The 25,000-nt window shown below is 39.2% G+C and overlaps 1 protein-coding gene across 6 annotated transcripts in view; it reads left to right on the forward strand.

Annotated features, from left to right (window-relative positions):
- LOC135089017 (trafficking kinesin-binding protein milt-like) overlaps window positions 1-25,000 on the forward strand; it is a 188,756-nt gene that overhangs the window by 53,242 nt on the left and 110,514 nt on the right. For 2 of the 6 annotated variants that reach the window (XM_063984158.1, XM_063984155.1), the window contains exons 2-3: window positions 9,939-10,950; window positions 18,431-18,535. In XM_063984158.1, the coding sequence (XP_063840228.1) occupies window positions 10,917-10,950; window positions 18,431-18,535 (139 nt within the window). In that variant the 5' untranslated portion in view covers window positions 9,939-10,916. Of the gene's footprint in view, window positions 1-3,549; window positions 3,742-4,461; window positions 4,651-9,938; window positions 10,951-12,477; window positions 12,526-15,728; window positions 15,909-18,430; window positions 18,536-25,000 lie in introns of those variants that run through there. The other 4 variants (XM_063984157.1, XM_063984153.1, XM_063984154.1 and 1 more) reach the window with 4 other exon arrangements.

Raw genomic sequence — 25,000 nt, forward strand, 5'->3', positions numbered from 1 at the left:
TTCATTTGCGGCTAATTATCTCGGGTTTGACTTCCACTGCCACTGCCTCCACTACTTGCAAAAGGCGGTAGTTTAAGTGACACGGGTTTTTAAAGGCGTTTTGATGGTTCTACTGACAGATTAACAAGGTTTCTACATTACTAAGAGGAGAAACACTCTTGAGAACTCGGCTTATCAACTTTGTGGCCTTTAATAATAGTCGTGATGAGAGAGCGAACCGTTTCAGAATACAGGTCACAATCACTTCAATTACAACCACGTACTCCTTCACTGCATTGATAAACTTTCTCTTTGATCTCTTTCTCGTACCTGATAGATCCATTTGCAGCCCACAAACCAAGTAAGAACAAGTACTGGAACTAGCAAGCATTAAGGCTAAAACTTTCACTGCGTCCATAAATCTATTCGTAATTAAATCTCCTCTCCTGCTGAGTAAATATATATATAGGTATAGCAAGCATTAATTTACCTCCTTGGTCCACTTAGCATTATCTAACAGTCTACGTATCTACGCCTCGCATCCTGGTGTTTCCTCAGTCAGCCTTCAAGTCAAAGAAAAAGTGGCGATAGTAAAACAAAGGTTCATTCCATTATTATTGTTTGGCAAGTCATGGTTCACTGGTTGGCGAGATGAAATGTCTCTGTGTGATAGCAGTGGTAATAATAGTGGTGGTGGTGGTGATGGTGGTGGTAGTAGTTGTTGTTGTTGTGATAGTGTGGCAGTATTAGTAGTGGAGGTTGTTGTTGAAGTATTAATAGTAGTAGTAGTAGTAGTAGTAGTAGTAGTAGTAGCAAAAACACAGGTAAAGAAATCCTATTAGCAGTACCAGATGTAGTTTCAGTTGGATGAATGGTGGTAGTAGTAAAATCAGTAACACTACCAGTAATAGAAGTACCACCACCAAAATAACCGACCACACTAAAAAAGACACGAGCATATTAACAGTAACTCTGAGAAGACACCAACTGTAACTCTTGCACTGAAGCTCTCTGGCGTGATAGACCAGAGACAAGTAGCAAGAAGGAAGGAGGTAGCCAGGGTGGGGGGCTATCATTAGTATTGATAGCAAGGCGAGGCACAGAGGCGGAGAGGCTGTGATGATGCAGGGGGGATGAGACCACAGATAGTGACGAGAGCAACTGGCTGTAGTGATAAGAGAAGCAGAAAGAAAGAATGATTAGGAAAGTTATTAGTTATTGAGTGTAAGAAGATACGGTAATATAAAAGACTATTTTGGATGGACGATAGCGATAGGCTGTTGAGGGAATGGATCACTAAGGAACTCAAATGAAGAACAAATTAGAGAAAGCGTATTTTATCCTTGGGTGCTTGTGATAAGTTGCAGTAATATTAAGTGGGAGGTGATAGGATAATAAGAGCAGAAATGTAATAATGGTAGTGGGTTTAGAGACAAGGGGATGAAGCACAAAGGAACACAAGTGAAGAGCAAACTGCAGGACACCTACTTAGTACTTAGGTGTTTATGATAAGTTACCGTAATATAAAGTGAGGCAGGAAGGGAAGAAATATGAAAAATTACATGTATTTTCTTTTTTATTTCTTAATTGGAACGAGATAAAAAAAAAAATCGTCATATTTACAATTACTAAACTGCCACTACTGCATCTAATGGACTGATAGTAATAGAGATAAGAAGTAGTATCAATAGTAATAGTAGTTTATAGTATACGCTCTAATTACTGTTTAATATTATGATAATGATGAAATAAGACAGATAACGGAATCATAATAGCAGTAGTAGTTGTAATAGGAGCAATGGTTGTAGTAGTAGTAGAAGTAGTAGTAGGAGTAGTGGTGGTGGTGGTGGTGGTGGTCTAACACGCACCCTCGTCTCCCACTCAGATAACCCTCTTGATACATCACCTCATCACCTGTAAACAAGATTAAACGAGCAGAGGGAAAACACGTGACTTGAGAGAGAGAGAGAGAGAGAGAGAGAGAGAGAGAGAGAGAGAGAGAGGGGTCAATAATAACTTCCACGTGACACACACACACACACACACTCTGTTTTCTTTGTGTTTGTTCGTATGTTTGTTCGTAAGCTAGAGACATGAACCAGTAGAAATGCAGAAAGGAAAATAAATGCAAAAATAAAAACAAAGAAATGTTAATGTCTTGCTTATTCGTAGGGGAAGAAAATGAAAATAGATAATTTGTTTTGATCGCTGTCAGTTTGTATAGAAATAGAACCTTCACCTTACAGACGTACTCTCTCTCTTTCTCTCTCTCTCTCTCTCTCTCTCTCTCTCTCTCTCTCTCTCTCTCTCTCTCTCTCTCTCTCTCTCTCTCTCTCTCTCATCACGCCGTAGTTTTTCTCAGACTTTCTAAATAAACATTCCTCCATTTCTCTCTCCTCTTCCTTCTCTTTCTTATTTGGCCACACTGCATTCCCTCCTTTCTCTCTCTCTCTCTCTCTCTCTCTCTCTCTCTCTCTCTCTCTCTCTCTCTCTCTCTCTCTCTCTCTCTCTCTCTCTCTCTCTCTCTCTCTCTCTCTCTCTCTCTCTCTCTCTGTACTTTCTAATCATGACTCAGAACGCTTGATAACATAACCTAATACGTAGATTTGTGAAAGACGGTGATTGGAGAATTTAACCTGTTTGGCTGGTGAAGATTATTGATTGTGATGATCGGAATGAGGAGGACGAGGAGGAGGAGGAGGAGGAGGTGATGATGAAAATAGACTGTTTGACTGAATGAATGAATGAGTGACTGAAGATTAAGATTGTGATGTTGATGATGGTGAGCAAAAAGTGATGAAAATAAAAGATGGTTTGACTGTTTGAATGAATGAATGAATGACTCAATGACTGACCTTACTGACTGAATGAATGAATGATGGGTGACTTACCTTACTGGCTGACTGAATGAATGAATGAACGAACGAACTCCTGACCTTCTAACTGACTGACTGACTGACTGACTGACTGGGCAACTAACCTCCTTACTGACTGACGGACTTATTCACTGACTTTCATCCACTTCAGCGTTTTCATTAGAGTTCACAAATAAATAAATGAACAAATGCGTCAATAAATAAATAATAATGTTTAGAAGTAACCCCCTTTTCATAATTTTCTTTTGAGTCTTTTTTTTTTCATTACTGGGAATTTTTTTTATTTTCTCGCAGTTCACAAATAAGAAAATAAGTTAGTGATTAAATACTGATGTGCAAAAATGTAACAGTGACCCCCTCTTCGTACCACAATTTTTCTTTCACTTCTTGTCTCATAAATGCATTGAATATCCAGTTTTAATTACGCCTCATGAATAAATATATAAATGATAAATAAACCCAAGTAACACCTCTGCATACTACGATTTTCCCTTTACTAGTCCACATTTTTATCAACAGCCGCAAGAAGAAAAAATAAATAAAATAAAATAAATAAAAAAGTGGCAACTGACTCTTTTCGTGTCACTTCTCAGCCCATCTCTGATATGGAGACAGGGAGGGCGATAACACCAGATAAAGCGAGAAATTACGAAGAAATACTGCAGAGAGAGATAGGCATGCTTGAGTCTGTCTCTGCAGTGTGGTGGTGGTGGTGGTGGTGGTGGTGGTAGCGTGCGGGCGACCCTTAAACTACTTAGCGCTAATTTCTGTGTTAACCTCACCATCGTTCATATAATCGCTACCATTTCCGTCCGCTATTTCTGTCCCCGCCACCACTATGCTCCCGCCTATAAAGGAATGGCCGCCTGATCACTGGTTTCTCAATGTAACTTCGTGCGTGTGTGTGTGTGTGTGTGTGTGTGTGTGTGTGTGTGTGTGTGTGTGTGTGTGTGTGTGTGTGTGTGTGTGTGTGGTGGAGTGTTCGCAAATTTTCTTCTGTGTTAATTTGAGTTTTATGATTGGTGTGTGTTTACTGGGTCGTGGAAGTGCTCTCTCTCTCTCTCTCTCTCTCTCTCTCTCTCTCTCTCTCTCTCTCTCTCTCTCTCTCTCTCTCTTAGTCGTTTTTCGTGTAAACTTTCTGTGTATTTTGGAATCAAGATGGTTGTTGTTGTTGTTGTTGTTGTTGTTGTTGTTGTTGTTGTTGTTGTTGTTGTTGTTGTTGTTGTTGTTAACGAAGAGATGGTGATGGTAGTGGTGATAACATTGACAGCTGTGATGATGGACCCAAGTGGTGATGGCTATGAAGTGTAGTAGAGGACAGAAAAGAAAAAAAAAATGTGGAAACTGAAAACTATAGAAAGAAGGAAAAAAAGAAAAGAGAAAATGAAAAAAAAAAACAATAGAACGCAAAAAATGAAAAAAAAAAACACAAGAAAGACAAGAAAAATTATATATGTATCCACTCCTCTTGATAATATTTGCGTGTTTATAAGTGTGTGCGTGTGTATACAAATGACAATAACCCCATATACACACAGACTTACATACATACAAACATACATACCATTTCGTTTACATATTAAAAAAAACGTGCGAATTTTTTCAGGCAGGAACTCCCAACAGGTTTAGGCTCGTGCAGTTACGAATAAGCAATCAAAGGAGAGAGTTGATAAAGAGAGAGAGTAGAGAACGATTAAGAAGGCAGAGCATAACTGAAGAAGACGAAGAGGAAGAGGAAGAGGAGACAGGGAAGAACGAGATGTGTAAAACGTGTATAAGACCTGTCTCTTATGAGGTAATGGTGTGTGTGTGTGTGTGTGTGTGTGTGTGTGTGTGTGTGTGTGTGTTTTAGCTTCTTGGTGTCTTTATTTTCTGATACTTTTTTTATTATTTTCTTTCACTTTTATATTTTATTTGTTGATTTATTTCTTCACCGTTTTATTGATGTCCTTTTTATTCCTGATTATATTTTTTTAGTTTTTTTTTCTTATTTATTCTTATTTGTATCCTCTTTTCTAACTGTCGTGTTGTTTACTTTTGTTGTGGTTTACCTGAGTTTCTGTTTTCCTCTTCTTTGTTCCTATTTATTTCATTGTTTTCTCCTCTCCTTCCTTCCTTCCTACCTTCCTTCCTTCCTTTCTTCGTTTTTCCATCCATCTTCATCGCCATTCTCATTTCTCTTCCTTCTTTCAGTTCATCTCATCCCGTCTCTCTCCTTCCGGCCCTCCCCTCCTCTCCCCTACCATCCCCTCCCCTTCCCTCCCTCTCATCCTCCCTCCTCACTCTGCATCCCACTCTCCGTTATTCTCCCTCAGACTTGCCAAGGAGAAACGAAAGAATGGCTGAAATATATAAAGAGTTTGCAAAATTTTTCATTTCTTTGCCCACAAATTATGAATAAATGAATGAAAATAAATGGAAAAGAAAGAAATGGCTGAATAGGTGAATAAATAAATAATGTTAAAGTAAATTTGATAAAGTAAGGTTAAATTTAATGTTTCCCTTGGTGTTTATTTCCCTTTTTCCTTTTTTCCACTCCCTGTCTCCCTCCATCTATCACTGACCCATTAATTTCACTCCCCAGATACCCATCACACCTCAGATAAAGACACATTACCTCCATCACTTCCCCATCACCACCCATCACCGCCCCATCATCGCCCCTCCCTCCCATGCTACCAACTCTTGTGAACAGGAACCTAATCTTGCCGGGGAATCAATAACTGTCTAATCTAGAGTGCTTGACTGCAGTGGACGTCAATGGGGTTTTCCAAGGCTGTTGTAAGGAAGCTGTTGACGGGTTGGCAAGGGTTATGAGCTTGTTTTAACTATATTCGAAAGGTCCTACGGGAAGATATTTGTTTATTTATTTATTTGTTTATTTTTGTGGTAGTTTTAGGGGTTCTAGTGATGGTTTGGTAGGAATTATGAACCGTGATGTTTGTTTTGGGTTCTGTGCTTCGATTTTACATATTTGGAAGGTTCTATTTTTATTTTTTTTTATCTTTTCTTTTTTTTTTTTTTCAGTGGTTTCAAAGTTTAACAATCATAAACTGTGGTATCGAGCGTTTAACCTTTTTTTTATTTTGACCGTATTTGAAAGTTTCTAAAATTTATTTGGGGCTTTCAAACGTGTTTCTAATCTTTTCTTCATGATTGCATTGATAGTTTGGCAAGAATTAGATACCATCACTGGACGAAAAAAAAAAAAAAATCTGAGAACTCAATTAATTATCTATGTGGACTTTGGAAACCGTCCTTGTGATAGAATACAACGTTTAAGAATGTGAGTCTTTTACCTCATGTTTGTTTTGTAATGCCAGACTAGGGTTAGATTAGGCCCCGAGTGTTGTGGCAGCTTTGGGGAGTGATAACTCTTTACCTGCTAATAACTGACTGCCCATATCCTATTTTATCCTCTATTTTTTCTTTCTTTTTCCCCGTAACTCGAAGCAACACAGATGAATGACTATTGCTATCTTATTTCTGCGTCTATTTCTCCCCGTAACTCGAGGCAACACAGACCTATAGATGAATGACTGTTGCTCTCTTATTTTTGAGTCTATCTTTTTTCCATAACTAGAAGCAACACAGACCTATAGGAGATGAATGACTGTTGCTCTCTTATTTTTTAGTTTATCTTTTTTCCATAACTCGAGGCAACACAGACCTATAGATGAATGACTGTTGCTCTCTTATTTTTTAGTCTATCTTTTTTCCATAACTCGAGGCAACACAGACCTATAGGAGATGAATGACTGTTGCTGTCTTATTTTCGCGTTTACCTTTTTTCCCGTAACTAGAAAAGACCAAGCATGAACCATTCGTAACTCGTGTTTTCACTATTTTTACCAGTAACTAAAGGTAACAAACTTATAGAAGAAATGGTGCGCTTTGTTTCCCCTTTTCTTTAATTTCCTTCCATCACACACTTATAGAGCAAGACAGAAAGAAAATAAACTAAATTAACCCATGTCTTCTCTATTTTTACCCATAACTAAAGGTAACACAGACTTATGAAATGTTACACTTATTTTCTCTTTTTTTTTTTTTTCGTAGCCAGGAGCAACACAGTCCAGTCGAACAAGTTAGTGGAAAAAGTTCTTGCAACATCTCATCTTTTAAGTGTTTTTCTGTCCATGACTAGAAGCAACAAAGACCTGTGAAACAAAACAGAAAATGGGCTTATTACGAATCAGGTTTTTCGCCATTTCTGCCCTTAACTAAAATCAACACAGGCCTACAAAACGAAAAAATAAATAAATAAATAAAGGTCTTATTACAACATATACGAATTTTCTTTTTTTTTCCAATCAGTACAACAAACAAAGACCAACTGAACAAAAAAAAGACTTTTATAACCCATTTTTTCTGTATTTCTACCTATAACCAGAACCAACATAGGCCTATAGAACGAAAAAAAAAATATTACAACACATTTTCTTTCTTCCAATCACTATAACCAACAAAGAACGAACCAAAAAAAAATATATAACCCATTCTTTCCCTGCATCTTGACTATAACCTCCATATTCCCATAGAAAACAAAGGAAAACCTCACTACAACCTTTATAACAATTAAAATCAACAGAACATAAGGAAAAAAAAACCCTATTTAATCTCACCTCCTTATTTACCCTCACAAAACCTTCAATTACCGCCATATATACAGGTGTTAAGGTGTAGAGGGGGGGGGTTCTCTTACCTGTAGATGCTTGTGTTACGTAAGAGGCGCCAGGTAAGCGAGGTAGTTACGAGCAGTGTGTCACGTAGTATAATGAGAGATTAGATAGCATTGCATACCCTCCGGCATTTAGGCCCTCCTCCTCCTCCTCCTCCTCCTCCTCCTCCTCCTCCTCCTCCTCCTCCTCCTCCTCCTCTCCTGCTGCTGCTGTTGCTTCTACTGCTTCTCTTTTCCTTGTTCTTCTCTTCGTCTCTTCATCTTGTTCGTAATAACCTTGTAGTTTCCTAGTTTTTTTTTTTTCTCTCTTTTTTATCCCTCTTGTTCTTGTGCTTGTCCTTTTTGTTTTTGTTGTTGTTCTTGTTCTTTTTTTCTTCTTCTGGTTCTGTTTTTCTTCTGTCCTTAATCACTTTGTCTTTTTCCAGTTTTTTTTTTTACTTTTTCTTTCTTTTCTTATATTCTTTCTTCTCTCCTGTCATCTATGTTTCCATTTCGTCTTTTTGTGGCTCCTCCTTTTCACATTATCTGTCGCTTTTATTCTTTCTTTCTTTCTTTCTCTTTCACATTTCTCTCTCGTGCTGTCATTTCACTTCCCTCTCACTCACTCTCCCTCCTTCCTCGGTTCCTCTTCTCTTCTTTGTCCTCCTTTCACTTATTCTTTTTGTCTCTCTCAAGCAATCTGTCATCTTTCCTTTATTCTTTTTTGTATTATTTCCTCCTTTCGTCTATTTCGTCTTTCTTTCCTCCTTTCTCTTCAGTCATCCTCCATTTTCTCCAGTTCCTCCCCTTATCTTCATCTCGCTCATTCTTTTCCTTTTTTTTTTTCTCAGGCAGCTTCTCATTTTTCTTTATTCTTCCTTTCCCTTATTCTTTTTTCCTCCGTTTGTTTATTGTAACTTTCCTTTCTTTCTCTTCACTCTTTTTTTTTGTTCTTCCTTCTCTTCTTCCAGTCACGGTTTTCAAATGTCACACCTGTTATGTTAGTTTAGTGTCCCTCTATATAGGTACGTTTTCTTTGAAGGAATAGAAACCGGAGCACGACTAATTTTTTTTTTATTTATTTTTTTCCCCCTGGTTTTGTTCATTATCTTTGAATTTAGTATAATGTAAGATACTTAAATCTTTCCTAATACCTGTGATGTTTTAAAATTAGGAATCCAGACGCGTTTATAAATGTTTTCCTGTTATGATAGATTTTTATTTATTTATTTTTTTTTTTATCAAGTGAAGCGAAGCCATGGTGGTTTTAGTTTGAGAATCATTAATATCAGATGGTGTTGCTTTTAGTCCTTTATAGTTGTTATTTTATTTATCTATCTTTACTTGCTAAGAATAAATGGCACGTGGTGATTATGAATTATGAATGAAGTGTGTCTGCGTGTGTTTGTGTGTGCGTGTTGAGAATTAGTCCTGCAGTGAATTCAAAACAGGTGTGTGTGGTGTGCATTGGGTGTTGAAGTGCTTGTGTTGAAAATGAGTGTTTTGATAAGTGTAGATCTGTTTTGTATGTGGTGTGTGTTGAACGTTGTGACTGTGTTGAGAATGAGTGTTTTTATAAGGGTAGATCTGTGTTGAGTGTTGTGTCAGTGTTGAGAATGAGCGCTGTAGTAAGTAGTAAACAAGGCATCAGAATCTTAACTACACCCTTGAAAACCCGTGTGACTTCAACTAGAGCCTTTGGAAAGTAGTGGAGATGCGAGGCAGAATGATTTCAGAATATTCGTATGATTCAGTCAGGGTGTTGCGTGGTGTTGCCCTGTGTTGCCCCCGTCATGTCCGCCCCCGCCCTCCCCTTCCCCGCCCCCCCGCTTCCTTCATCCCTCCCTGACGCCCCCACTTCGGGAACTTCCACTTAACGTAAAGGAATCGTGTGTTTTTCCTAGTACTGTTTTGTGTCTTTAGGAACTTCTCTCTCTCTCTCTCTCTCTCTCTCTCTCTCTCTCTCTCTCTCTCTCTCTCTCTCTCTCTCTCTCTTGATTTTCTTGTTCTCTTGTATTTTTTTCCTTCTTATTGTGAGATGAAGACATGACTTGCATTTAGTAGTGTTTAGGTGCTCTCTCTCTCTCTCTCTCTCTCTCTCTCTCTCTCTCTCTCTCTCTCTCTCTCTCTCTCTCTCTCTCTCTCTCTCTCTCCCCCCTAAAATATAGGTTAATAGTTAAGGAATTTACTTGTACTTTTAAATTCATATGATAATTGCATGATTCTTAATTTTTGCATCACCATCATCATCATCATCATTGTAAGTTTTTAATCTCATATTTTAACATTATTGCATTATTCTCCCTTCCCTTTTTCATCACTACTGTCATCATCATCATTGTTGCATCATTCCCTTTCTTCTTGATCACTGCTATCATCATCATCTATCGGGCTAGCGTTCTAACCCTTTCCTTCGCCCACAGACTGCCGGGACGTGCGGGCCGTGGGGACTTCGAGGGTCATACCGGTCCGCCACACTCACCTCGCGCCGCCTGTGGTCCGCCCAGAGCTGCAGGGACGCGGCGTGCGGGGAGAGCGAGGCAGCGGAGACTGGGAACACCGGGAGGAGCTCGCCACTGACAGAGGAGTACGAGGGGTCACGGGGCAGCAGTGGGAGTGTGTCAAGGAACAATTCTCTTGATAACGTGCTCGGCGGCGGCCCCTGTTCCCACACGCATGACCTGCCTGACCAGTATGCCTGCAGAGTAGACGGGAAGGTGAACGACGCCAGTATTAGCCAGGGGAGCGGCGCCACAGGTTATGCCCTTCGGAATGAGATAACACACACCAAGTCCACGTCTTCCGGGGACCTCAGCGGCCGCAATGGAAGGAAGTACGGCCAGGGTGACCTTCTGTCCAGCGGAGGATTAACAGACGACTCCAGGCCAGTTCCAGACAGCAAACTGGAGCCCTCTAAGGAACCCAAGCGCCGCCCCTTCTTCTTCTTGCCTTCCGAAGACGAGGACGACTGTTACCACACTGACCAGGACCTCCAGAGCAATCCAGACCTGTATCCTTGCCCCAAGACCAACGGCTTGGGCGGTGCTGCTGCTGCTGGCCACGTCCCCAACCCCATCACTACCCAGATTACCAACATCACCTCAACCTCCAGCACGCAGAGCAACAAGCCGCCCACGCCCTCCTCCCCGCGAAGTCCTCACAAGACCTCCGTGATTGAGACTGCGGATGAGATTAAGAGCCGCATTCGTTACTGTCTTCAGCGAGCCAGGAGCCGCAGCACATCCCTCTCCGGCCTAGGCAGCTTCGAGGCGGGGCTGTACCGTCTGGAAACACTGCTGGACGGCAAGAAGGAGAAGGACGCGGCATCTGTGGACGATTTTCAGAGTCACCAGTACTCCAGCCTCCCGCCCACTACCCGTCATCGCCCCACGGAGAATGTGATGCCTAAATACAAGGAGGCGGGCACCATCACAGGTAAGAATGCATACATAGACATTATAAAAGGTAACGATGCATAGGGAAACACACGTAGACTTTGTTACAGATAAGGATACATAGGAAAACATGGGAATACGTTAACACACAAGGAATATGATAGATAACGAATACATAAGGCTACATTATACATATCCAGGTGAGATAATGAATTCTTTACCTGTCCTCCACGTGTCTCCAATTCCACTTCCGTCTCCTCCACCTTTGCTCTTATTTCCTCTCCACTTTGTTTCCTCCATTCATCTTCTACCTTGTCGCCTTCTTTCTTTGCCTTGTTCTCATTTTAGTATACTGTCCTTCATCTTCTCTCCTTCATTTTCCTTCTTTATCAGTCGTTCTGTATTTCTTGTCTTCTTTGATTATTTATGTTTTTTTTTTCCTTGTCTAGTCTTGCATCAGTTCTCCTCCTCCTCCTCCTCTTCCTCCTCCTCCTCCTCCTCCTATTGCTTGCTATATGACAGTTCTTTTCCTAGTATTTCTCTCTCTCTCTCTCTCTCTCTCTCTCTCTCTCTCTCTCTCTCTCTCTCTCTCTCTCTCTCTCTCTCTCTCTCTCTCTCGTTTCCCCTCCCATCCTTTTAACATTCCTTTCCCTCCACTTCTTGTCCCCTTCTCTCTCCCTCCCTCCCTCTTCAACACAAGCTTCTCTCACTCTCTCACTCTCTCTCATTACCTGTCTCCCCTCACTTGAGATAATTATAATCAGGTTACTCGTTCATTAGGTAGACTTAGCAATGGAAGAGGAGGAGGAGGAAGAGGAAGAGGAAGAGGAGGCTCGTCTCTTTCTCAACCACTACGATAATGAGTCTGAAGGAGGCGAGAAATTCTTTTTTTTTCTCTTTTTTTTTTCTCTCTCTCTCTCTCTTTTTGTGTAACTTATTATTGTCATATGAAATGGGAGGAGGAAGAGGAGGAGGAGGAGGAGGAGGAGGAGGAGGAGGAGGAGGAGGAGGAGGGATGCGGATCTTAAGAGAGGGGAGGGAGGTATGACTAGAGAGAGAGGAATGAGAGGAAAGTAGATATATAAATGAGAGGAAAAAGGGAATAGAGAAATGGATAGCTAAAGTAGAGAGAAGGAGAGGACAAGGATAAATAAGGAGTGAAAGAAGAGAGAAAAGAGGAGAATAACAAGTAGGAAGAAAAGGAGGAATAACGAATTAAGACAAACAGCAAATATGGCACCTCTCTCCACACACACACACACACACACACACTCTCTCTCTCTCTCTCTCTCTCTCTCTCTCATGACGCTACATTAGCCAAAAATACCTCACCCGTCTCCCTACCACCACCACACCCCTCCCGTACACTCACCCCTGCCATACACTCACCCTAACCACCACACCCTTCCCCACATCGTCTACTCAACGTATTATTAGCAAACTTACCATCGCTTGGGGCAGACAGCGGGGTGTTAGCTTGGCAAGGGTTCAGCGCGCGGAGAGGGGAACCCGCCGCCCGGTTGACGCATGCGCAGATCGAGTGTATTGCTAAGAACGGTGCCAGTGTGGGTGGGGCTGTGAGGGGGAATGCGTGTGCTTGCTGGGGGCAATAAGTGTGTGTGTAGTGGCTTTGTGTTGAAAAATTGACTAGTTTGCAAGGGTTCTTTATTGAGTTTTGGGGTTTGTTGTGTCTTGGTTGGGTTATTCGTTGTTTTTTTTTAGGTTCCTGTGGGTGAAAAAGGAGATTCAGAACTGATGTACGTGTGGGAATTCATAATGAGTTTGAGTAATAGCAAGTTTGTACAAGATTGAGTTTCGTGTTTGTTTCTGGTCTTTTTTTTTTTTTTTTTTTTAAAGATGGAATAGTTTCATCAATAGCAAATTTGTGCAAGGTTATGTTTCGTGAATTTGTTTGTAGTGATGTTTTTGTTTAGGTTATGTCTCGCTATTTTTTTTAACTGAGTGAAGGAAGAGATTAAAACTGAAGATGTGTGGGAATTCATAGTGATGGATTGGTCTTAGTAATTTTCAAGTATGTACAAGATTAAGTTTAGTGAGCATGTGTTTAGTTTTTGTTCAGCTTATTTGTCGTTGGGTCTTGTTCCTTCGAGTGAAATAAATGACTGGTGGCTTTAGAATGAGTGAGGACTGAATAGTGTTGAAATCGTTTTGAAAATTCTCCTCTTAGTTTATAAAGGTTTCAATCCGTGACAGCCTTTCACTGAGGGCTGTTTAGGTGTTGGTGCTCCCTCCTGCTGGTGAAATGGGGACTGTTAACCCTTTCAACGCTTGACGAACTTTCTTTAATGCTTGTAACTTAATACGCTTTGTGCCAGGCTCTCGTAAATATCTTTGTAGCTTAAACAGACAAAATTACTTTCCGTTTTCCCTTTTTTCTCTCCCGTGGCTCCATGCAAACAGTTTTTACAGTGCTAGGAAGATTAAGACCATATCAATCAAAGGGTTAGAGACATGTTTATTAGTGATGCGCTCTCGAGGCTGACCTTTCCTTGCTCAGACCTTGAGTGGTGGCCTGCTTGATGTGAGTGACGCAAGAACTAAACAACAACAACAATAACAACAACAGCGCGTCTTTCAATGCCTTCCTCTGTGGTGTAGGATGTTGGTTGCCTTGAGTGTCATGTCGGGTAGTGAGGTTAGAGTTTAAAGTTATTGTTGTTATTTTGAAACTTTTTTTTTTCTGCTATGAGTGTTTTGTTTACTTTCTTATCACTGTAGAAATTGTTTGCGTGAAGACACAGCAGGGAAAAAAAAAAAAACAGAGAATAGGTTAATTTAGTTCCTTTGTTTTGGACTACAGAAATAGCATAGAAGAGAAAGATAAGTGCCTAAAAAAAAAGTTACGTGTGTTTAAAGGAATATTTGTCTGGCAGTGAAAGGGTTAATGGTAGTGAAGTTCGTAAGGTTCTTGTGCTTATTTTAATATTGGATAGTGTAGCTTTTTTTTTATATATTATTATTATTATTGGTTATTATTTTTTTTAGGTTCTTATGGTTATTTAAATCTTGGGTATTGAATTCTTAAGGTTTTTGTGGTCATTTTGATATCGGTTAGCGAAGATTTTAAGCACGCTCTTTTGGTTAGGTTAAGTTAAGTTGATTTTTTTTAAAGATCCTTATAGTGAGATTTTTTAAAGATCATGTGATTATTCTACTTGAAGTCTTTGTGATGTGGTTATCAGTTCGTGGTAGTGTCAACAGGGTCAACTCGAAGCCCAGCAAAATATAAGGATTGATAACGCATTAGTAAAAACGACCTAGTTTGTTGACTTAGCTCCACGTGACCCCAACGTTTTTTGCGACCCCTGAGATCTTATCAGCCCGTTAATCGAGTTTGTGAAGCGTACACGTCTTCCTTCATAATGTGCTCGCGAAAAAGGAAAAATAATCGTGTTAATTTTAAAAGGAAAATAATATGTGAAAATGTACGGAAATTTCAGGAGTTTCTCATTGGTTTTATAAATTCAGAAGTCAAGTACGACACGGCATTTCTAAGTTAATGTAATAGAATCCATAAGTGATCTCGTGTGAAGTGTTGCTGTGGCGTTATTGAGTTAGTAAAGAAGGATTTTTGTTGTCGTCCTATAAATATAACGCTAAAAATGTTATTGGGAAGAGAAGAGAGTGAAAACAACCTTGTAGGCCTAAATTAACCAACTTTTTTGGAGGAATTTTCTATATTACAGTTTTTTTTTCTCTTGTATTCTTTTTTTTTTACCAATGTATTTAGTTATTCTATATATTTTCGTTTATTTATTTATTGAGGGAATCGAAAATCAAACGACCTTTCTTTTTTTATATCACAGTCCTGGATCAGCCTCGTATAAACACTCAGAATAAACAAAAGACGAGCTGTGTACCGGTAAAACTAGACTCCCCGTGACGCGCCCGGTGAAGTGACTGCCCCACCTTTGTGTCTTGGCACCGAGAGCCATTCCCGGCACCTCGTAACATTCCAGCGCCGCGTATTGACTCTTGCTGCTAATGAACACGTGACACTCGCTACCTCACTACAGTAACCTTAGACCATTGTAGTGAGGATGAAGTTAGATGTTAAAGCTTTGAAGTATTGATTTCTTTTGTTATTACTTGTGTGTGTGTATGTGTGTGTGTGTTTTTTTTTTTTACAAGACTTAAATTTCCGGATTTTGTTATTTCTTTCACTGATAATTAAACAGCTCGATGTCTTTTTTTTTTTTTTTTTAATCACAGGTGTCTTGAAACTTGTACTTTTTTTTTGGTGTTTTCATAATTCTAGCGACAGTTTAACAAAGGGTTCTGCACCATTAATATGAAAAAAAAAAAAAAAACACCATGGGAACCCAGCTGATCATCCCTGTGGCCTTTGAAACTAGTCCTTATAAGAACCACAGCGTTTAGGAATACGAGGCATACAAGCACATTTAACGAAAGATTCTGTACCGCCAATAAAAAAAAATGAATAAATAAAAAAAAAAACACACTTGGGAACCCACCTGATCATCTGTGGCCTTTGAAATTAGTCCTCACAGAAAGTCACAGTGTTTAAGAATACGAGGCATACATACAAACAAACATTTAACGAAAGATTATGTACCTTCAATAGAGAGAGAAAAAAAAACAATACGTTTGGAAGCCCACAGATCATCTTTGACCTTTGAAATTAGTCGTCACAGAAAGCCACAGTGTTTAAGAATACGAGGCATACAAATACAAACATAGGCGCTGAAATTCATACGTATCTTCCACTAATTCTCTAACCTGATGCCATGACGACCAAAAAACTTTATGGAATATTAACACGATTTATTTCAACAGCATTACGTTAAGGTGAAGGAAAACGAATGAATAGAAAGAGGAGGAGGAGAAGGAGGGAAGAAGTGCTTGTGTTGTCAATGAAAGAAACTGAGTTATTAAGGGAAGGGAAGTGAAGAGAAAGGAAGAGAAGGCAAAAAGGAGTGATGGAGTAGAGGATGGAGGAAGAAACAGTGTATACAGGTAAACAAGCAAACAGGTTCACTGATTACTTGTAGCACCTGTAGTTGTTTGGGTTGTGTGCGTGTGTGTTTACCTGTTTGTTGGCTTGTTTAACTGGTTTGCTGCCTTGAGTGTGTGTCTGTGTGTGTGTGTGTGTGTGTGTGTGTGTGAGTGTGTGTGTGTGTGTTTAATCTTGGTGTTTAGATTTGTTCCTCCTATTGACTTTTCCTATCTCCGTTTCCTTCTTCCTCCTCCTCCTCCTCCTCCTCCTCCTCCTCCTCCTCCTCCTCCTCCTCCTCCTCCTCCTCCTTCCTCCTCCTCCTCTCACTTCCACAACAATCTAGTATCTTGTTTTTGTTTTGTTTACTTTATAATTATGAGCCAAGGTAATCTCTCTCTCTCTCTCTCTCTCTCTCTCTCTCTCTCTCTCTCTCTCTCTCTCTCTCTCTCTCTCTCTCTCTCTCTGTCCGTTCCAGGATGTCTATTATCACTAAAATTTACATAACATAATTAAGACTGGTGTGAGAGAGAGAGAGAGAGAGAGAGAGAGAGAGAGAGAGAGAGAGAGAGAGAGAGAGAGAGAGAGAGAGAGAGAAAGCATAAGCACAATCATTTCCTTTTACGTGTTTACTCTATAACCTCGTTCAGTCGTGTACACTTGCTCATTTCTTCACTTGTTTCCTTTGACCTCGCATAAACATCAAATTTCCCTTCACCTCTTCCTTCCTCCCCCTTCACCTTACCCCCCTCCAAAAAAAAATGCCACGGAAGAAAGTTTTAAATGTGTCCCTTCATCTATTATAAAAACAAAAGGTGTAGGATCCAGTTTCCTATACATTCTTTACCCTATAACCAGCATCTCTCAAAGGGGTAACCCAGTGTCCTATATTTTTTTGTATAGAGTTCATTATCTCATCTGTGTTATCAGCTCCTCGTCTATTTATGTTTGTGTGTTATCAAGTACGTGTTAACTTCAAGGATTCAGGATTTTTCTTATGGTGTTTGAATCTACTCTCCTTATAGGGGCTCAGACTGCACTGGATAGGTAAAGGAGTCTATATTTCTGGAGTATAGGGGTTTAAATGCATTGTTGTGGTATTGGAATCTATTGCTCTGTAGTATAGGGAGTCTAAGTGTATTGGTGAGCGGCTGGGGGATCATCTTTAGTTCAAGGGATTCAAGTCCATTGGGGAGATTATTGGGATTAAGATGCACTGGTATGGTATTGGAACCCTTAATCGTAGAATTTGTAGTATTGGGATCCGTTTCTCTCTTAAATATAATTATCTAGTTGGTGAAAAGGGATAGATTGAGAATAACAAAGAATAAACGTGAAGTAGAGAAAGAAACGAGAGAAAAATGAAAGCTACGTACATAAGATAAAGAGTAGGTGAAATAAATAAAGAATAAAGAATGAGAGAAATATGAAATTACGTACATAGGATAAAGAATACGTGAAATAAATAAAGAATAAAGAATGAGAGAAATATCAGAAAAGGTAGAATTATGATATGATTAAAAAAAAGTGATGGATTAAGTCACATTAAATAAATACGAGGAGTAAAAGAGGAACAGAGAAAAGAAAGAATAAGAGAAAGGGATAAAATATAGAAACACCTCACGGTTTCTGTATCTCTTTTGCTCTTTCATGCACGGCTTTGTCATTTATTTGTTTTTTTTTTTCAGTCCTCATTGTCAATATCTCCTCCTCCTCCTCCTCCTCCTCCTCCTCCTCCTCCTCCTCCTCCTCCTCCTCCTCCTCCTCCTCCTCCTCCTCCTCCTCTCTCATGTCCTCCTTTTTTTCTCCGTTTCTCTTCTTGTCTTTGTTTGTGTCCATCTTATCTATTATTTATATATATGAGAGAGAGAGAGAGAGAGAGAGAATAACTCGTTTATACCATACCCTACCTTACTTCAGTGTTCCTTGGCTTTAGTTACCTTTAACTTATCTTAATATACTTTACCCAACCCTACCTAACCCTAACCAAAGTAAACCTAACCTAACCAAACCTGACCTAACCTAACCTGACCTAACCTAACCTAACCTAACCAAACCTGTCCTACTCTAACCTAACCTTACCTAACCTAACCTAACCTAACCTTACCATACCTAACCTAACCAAACCTGACCTAACCTAACCTAACCTAACCTAACCAAACCTGACCTAACTTAACCTAACCTAACCTAACCTAACCTAACCTAACCTTACCATACCTAACCTAACCTAACCTAAGCTAACCTACTCTAACCTAACCTAACCTAACCTAACCTAACGTAACCTAGCCAAACCTGACATAACCTAACCTTACCTAACCTTACCTAACCTAACTTAACCAAACCTAACCTAACCTTACCTAACCTAACCTAACCTAACCTAACTTAACCAAACCAAACCTAACCTAACTTAACCTAACCTAACCTAACCTAACCAAACCTGACCTACTCTAACCTAACCTAACCTAACCTAACCTAACCAAACCTGACCTAACCTAACCTAACCTAACCTAACCTAACCTTACCTAACCTAACCTAACTCTTCCAGATGTGTGTACCGGAGATAATGTAGCAGAAGTCGAGCTCATCAGTTTGGTACAAGAGCAAATTCCCTGTTACAAGCTACGGGCCGACACCCTCACGGAGTTCTCTGGTGAGTAGAGTGCTATTATTATTATTATTATTATTATTATTATTATTATTATTATTATTATTATTGTTGTTGTTGTTGATCTTATTGTTAGATTTATGTTTGTTCTTGATAGTTGTGTTGTCCTTGCCACTTCTCTCTCTCTCTCTCTCTCTCTCTCTCTCTCTCTCTCTCTCTCTCTCTCTCTCTCTCTCTCTCTCTCTCTCTCTCTCTCTCTCTCGTTCTCCTTGACCTTCGCTCTCATACTGCATTTTCTTTCTCTTCTTATGCACCTTCGCCCTTTTGCTCTCTCTCTCTCTCTCTCTCTCTCTCTCTCTCTCTCTCTCTCTCTCTCTCTCTCTCTCTCTCTCTCTCTCTCTCTCTCTCTCTCTCTCTCTCTCTTCCTCTTTCCTTCCGATAATGACATTGAGAATGTTTTTATTTCCTCATCATTGTCGTATTATGTTTATTAGGATATTTAATTTCCTCTTTATTATTCTTTGTGTTTTTTTGTGCTATTCAATTTATTTTCAATTAATGCAGATGAGCGGTATGGAGTTTTGACGGTTTAACAAAGTTACGCATTAAATAGTTTCATTTTCTTTGGCGGCAAATCTTTAACGTTTTCTAATTTTAGGCAGAAACTTGTGTTGTTTTTATTCTTGGCCATTTTCTTTATTATTAATAATGGTATTTTCTTTATTTTATTATTATTATTATTTAGCGCATTTAAGAAGCGCAGTATCGTAAAAACGACCGAGATATAATGGTAACACAAAATAAATGAAGGAATCGCTATCATATTTTTGTTTGTTGAGAAGTTTTTCAACATTACTAGTTAAACCATGATAAATTAATATTATAAAGAAAGCTGCAAATAAAGAATAAAAGAAAGAAGCATTGTTGAGCAAGTGAGGAAGAAAAAAAAAAAGACAAGGACAAAAGGAGAAGGATACTCTAGAGAAGAAAGACAGCGAGGAGGTGAAGGAGACGAGGAGGAGGAGGAAGAAGAAGAAGCTGACAGCAACAATGCCAAGGAGGAAGAAGAGGAGGTGGAAATAAGGAAGTAAATGAGACACAAAGAGATAGAGAACAAGAAATATACGCTAAACAAGAAAGAAAGGAGAAAGAACCAGGAGAAAGTTTACAAAAACAAGGAAAAGGAAGATGCAGAAAATAGGAAACAAACGAGAGACAGAAAAGAAAGAAAAGGAAGAAGAAAAATACAGCAAACACAGAAAGAAAGAAGAAAAGGAGCAAGTCAGATGGAAAAAAGAGGTTAAAGGAGCACAGGATTACTTAAAACTCTCACCTTTGAAGTCTTAATAAGAGTGGACGCCTTTCCCCTTAGGCGCCGTCCTTCTTCAGCCGCACCCTTCAGCTTCCATGCCCTAACAAGTCCCTGGAGTACTCCGGGAGGAGGGACGAAGGAAGAACGAAGAACAGTAGACATTTTGACCCTTATGTAAACTGTGTTAAATTGGATCTTTGTTATTTGTTTACAATATGTGCGTTTTTTTGTTTAGATGATTAGTTGTGTAATAGAAAACGTGATTTATTTAAAGGGTAACTTGAGTTTTTGACGCTGATCAGTAGAGGTTAGTGTGTGGGTGTTAAGGTGAAAGTCAAATTGAATCCTACTACGAGTACGTGTTTTGCATGCATGATTAGCCGTTGTGCGTGATAGAAAACGTGATTTATTTAAAGGGTAACTTAGGTATTTGACTCGATGATAGACTGCCAAGAAACGAAGTAAATTTAAAGGAGCGCTTGAATATAAAACAAAAGAACAAAAAAACAACAAACCTTTTAAACTTTACAAAGATAAACTAAACTATTAAAGATACCGAGGATATTAAACAAGGAACTGGAAGAGTCCTGGAATGTAACTGGAATACTGGAAAGGGAGACTGCCGGTACTGGAATGCTGGAATGAGAACAAAAGAGAGAGTTTGTGTTAATTGAGTTTAAAAGGGAGGAAATAGTGGGAATTTTGCTCCAGCTCAGTTTAATTCACGTAGGAAGAGGAATGCAAGGGTAGATTAAGTACAGTGAAGGTAAAAGTGTTTGTAAAGAGTGTAGGAATGCTTGTTTGTCTGTAGCGATGTGCAGAAAACGTTTTTAGAGGTATTAAAAAACGTTTAACGTTATTATTTTTTCCCGTTTTTGTTTGTTTATTTAGTTTTTTCTATGATTCTTTGTCATATTTTCTTTTTCTTTCTCTTCTTTCTTTGTTATTTGGTTTTCTTCTGTATCTTTCTCTGTTTTATATATTTTTCCCCTTCCCTTCGTTCTTTCTCTTGCTTTCGTTATTGTTATTTAGTTGTCTTCTCTAAAGGCTCTCTCTCTCTCTCTCTCTCTCTCTCTCTCTCTCTCTCTCTCTCTCTCTCTCTCTCTCTCTCTCTCTCTCTCTCTCTTTAATCCTTCACCACTGCGGCCTCAAAAAGGAGTCACGGTGCCTTCACTAAGCCCTTGGCACCTGTTGGTCTGACGTGTGCCAATAAAATCAATCACCAGGGGCCGTCACAGCCTCTTACTTCACGAAGGAGAGTGTGATTGAGCGACGGAATGAAGAGAAGAGCTTGTATGTGGCAATGTGGTGATTTGTACAAGATATTCACTTCATTTGTTGGAGTTATTGACTGGGGAAGACTAGAGATGATGGTTTTGAGTTTTAGTTAAGTTTAGTTGTAAGAGTGATGGTTGTTGTGTTGAATAGAGCAAGAAATAATGGGTTCAAATTTGGGTAGGTTAATTTATCTGTTAGTGGTGGTTATAATAGTGAACTGAGGAAAGAAATGACGGATTCAAGTTTCATTTAGTTAGTTTTCATGTTGTATTGTTGAATAGGGCAAGAAATGATGGGTCGAAATTTGGTTAGGTTAGTTTAGTTGTTAGCGGTGGTTATGATAGTGAATTGGGGAAAGAAATGACGGATTCAAGTTTCATTTAGTTACTTTTGTTGTTGGAGTGTTGATTGTGGTGTTGATTAAAGAAGTTGTGGGTTCATGCTTGATTAAGTTAGTTTAGTTGTTGTTAGTGATGGTTGTGGTGTTGAATAGTCCAAAAAATGACATTCAAGTTTTATTTAGTTAGCTTTGTTGTTGGAGTGTTGGTTGTAGTATTAAACAGGGCAAGAGTGATACAGTTACATTTTGGAAAGTTATAGCAAGAAATTGGTTCTCAGGTACAGTGGTTGATGAATAGAATAAACTCACTACTCAGATTGTTGGTGCTGAGTCTTTGTGGCCTTTGAAAATAATAATGACAGAACTGAGCCTTTCAGAATACTTGCTATATATAACGAGCGGCTGAACTAGTACTGTAAACTACGTGATGGCATAAAACAAGGCTCCTCCCCGCCAACCTGCCTCTCATAAAGCAATAGAAGGGAACATAAAAGAAAACGAGGATTTGTGAAGTACTCGTATATGATGCAGTGAAAATCAAATTGAATGTTTATTTTTAAGATCAGCTTATGTGTGTGTGTGTGTGTGTGTGTGTGTGTGTGTGTGTGTGTGTGTGTGTGTGTGTGTGTGTGTATAAGAGAAAACGTAATGTATTTAAAGGGTAACTGAGATATTTGAGTCCGTGGTGTTAGATATTACACTTATTTATCTATTTACTATTTACAAGGGAGGAAAATGGAAGAAAACTAAACAAAACAGACAAATAAATAAACAAATTAACACAGTTTCACGAAAGAAATACCCATAAATTATCAACCCCATTAAAGAAAACGACACAGTAATGATCTCAATGACGAAAGAAAACGGAGGAAGAAAACGGCGTAAGGGCTTCACTATACAGATGATAGGGTGAAGCGAAGGAGTGAAAGGGTGAAGGAGAGGCGGAAGGGGCGTGGCAGGTTCAGGAGTGAGGCGTGGGGTGAGGTGTGGGCTGTCAGGTGGACCGTTAGTGCCTTGTGTGCCAATATTTACTCGTGTTTACGTGCGTGCGTGCGCGTGCTTGCTTTCAAGGTCACAAGGGAAGGTCATGGACGGACGCCATAATGTGGTGAAAGAGAGAGAGAGAGAGAGAGAGAGAGAGAGAGAGAGAGAGAGAGAGAGAGAGAGAGAGAGAGAGAGATTGGCGTGTGAACATTATGTAAAATTGTAAAGAATGGAGAGAGAGAGAGAGAGAGAGAGAGAGAGAGAGAGAGAGAGAGAGAGAGAGAGAGAGAGAGAGAGAGAGAGAGAGAGAGAGAAAGTGTGTGTGTGTGAGCGAGAGACAGCTGATAACGAAACCAAATTAAGTGAAAATAAATAAAGACAAGAGAGAGAGAGAGAGAGAGAGAGAGAGAGAGAGAGAGAGAGAGAGAGAGAGAGAGAGAGAGAGAGAGAAAGCCGGCGCACCAAAAATAACATAACTTCTCCAGACAACAAAACCTCCGCTGGTCCATAAATAACAAACAAACAAACAAACAAACAAATAAACGAACAAACAAACTCAAGAGAATAAACGAAAAGAGAACAATAGGAAATAAAGAATAATAGATAGAAAAGAGAGAAGAGGAAGAAAGGGAAGATAAATAAGGAAGAGAACTGAGAGAAAAATATGAAAAGAGATGGAAGGAAGAACAAGAATAAGAAATGGAAAGGGAAGAAGAGGAATATAAAATAAAAAAAAACAAGAAAGGAGGAGAAAAGGAAAAGAAAGAAAAGGGAAATATTATAAAAGAAGGAAAAGGAAAAGGAAAAAAAGGAGGAAGAAGGGAAAACGAAGGTAAAGAAAAGGAAATAGGAGGAAATGAGAATAATCAAGGGAAAAAAAGATTAAATGAAGGAACAGGAAAATAATGAAGGATGATGAAATGTTAATAAGTAGAGAAAGGAGTCAAGGAAAGAAAGAGAAAACAAGAAAATTAAAAAGAAAAAGAAGAAGAGGTTATTATCATATATTTTCTTTCCCTGTCTCGTCATTCATAACAAGGACGAAAGAATAAAGGAAAGGAAGCAAAGAAAGAAAAAGAAGAAAAGAGAAGAGAAAGAAAAGGACAGAGAAAGAAAACACAGAGAAGGAAAGAAATAAGGAAAAGAAGAAAATATGATAAAAATGGAACTGTTATCATGATTTATTATTATTATTATTTATCATTTTACTGAGTTTCACATTCCAATTCACTCCTTTACTTATTCATTATTTCCTTATCTCCCCTTTTTATTCACTGCCTCTCATTTATTCACCCTTGCATTTCCCTTCATCTTAAACCACCTAAAATGAAAAATGTAAACAAAAAATAAATAAAGTAAATAAATAAATAAACAAATAACAAAATATAAAATAAAACCACTATACAGTATTTTCACCTGGGCGAGATAAGTTTACCTGTTAAGCAAAGCCTAGTATTAACACACCTGGCCTAACACACAGGTAACCTAAGGCCAGGTGAGGGAGGCAGGGAGAAGGAAGAATGTGTCTGTGTGTATTTGTATCACTGTGTTTGGGTCTTGGATAAAGTATATATGAGAGAGAGAGAGAGAGAGAGAGAGAGAGAGAGAGAGAGAGAGAGAGAGAGAGAGAGAGAGAGAGAGAGAGAGAGACCACGTACAATTAAAATGATTTACAACGGGCAAAAAAAAAGAAAAATTAATTGGTGTTGTAATCTTGCTGTGAAATGAAAAGTCAAATGTGAAATGAAAAAAAAAATCAAGCAGAACAAATTTTCATGTTTTCATGTTTTTTTTTTTTTTTAATATAGTGATGTTTCTTTTAGTCTTTCCTCAAAAAAAAGAAAATGGAAAGTGAACAAAATTGAAACCATACGGACTCTCTCTCTCTCTCTCTCTCTCTCTCTCTCTCTCTCTCTCTCTCTCTCTCTCTCTCTCTCTCTCTCTCTCTCTCTCTCTCTCTCTCACACACACACACACACACCTGTGCACACCTTAACAACCCGCACCATACAAGTAATTAGGTCATTGTTCTTGTTTCATTACCATACGACCCACTATGGTAATGATGAGAGCTTTCCTCCACGCCTCCTCCATTCCTCCTCCATCTTTCCTCCATTCCTCCATTCTCTTTTCTTCCTCCTCTTACTTTGCTTCTGTTTATTTTTGGCTCTGGTATATCTTTTGTTTTCTAATTTCTTCGTCTTTTTCACTCCTTCCTGTTTCCTCCTCCTCCTCCTCCTCCTCCTCCTCCTCTTCCTCTTTCATGGTATCATCCTTGCCACATTACTAATGTTGGTGCAGGGTCGTGGTGGTGATTGTGATGTTGTTGTTGGTGGTGGTGGTTGTGGCGTTGTTGCTGTTGTTGTTGTTGTTGGTGTTGGTGGTGGTGGTGGTGGTGGTGGTGGTGGTGAAGGGTTTACGTAACTTAAACTGGCTTTAGAGAGGTTGAATAGCTTATTTATTTGTACACTGCACTGAAAGAGGAGGAGGAGGAGGAGGAGGAGGAGGAGGGATGGGAGAAGAAGGGAGGATAGAAGAGGAAAAAATTAAAGGAAGAGGAAGGAAAGAGAAAGAGGAAATAAAGTGTTTTGCCTCT

This window comes from Scylla paramamosain, chromosome 32 (genome assembly GCF_035594125.1).
Source record: "Scylla paramamosain isolate STU-SP2022 chromosome 32, ASM3559412v1, whole genome shotgun sequence".
Taxonomy (NCBI): domain Eukaryota; kingdom Metazoa; phylum Arthropoda; class Malacostraca; order Decapoda; family Portunidae; genus Scylla; species Scylla paramamosain.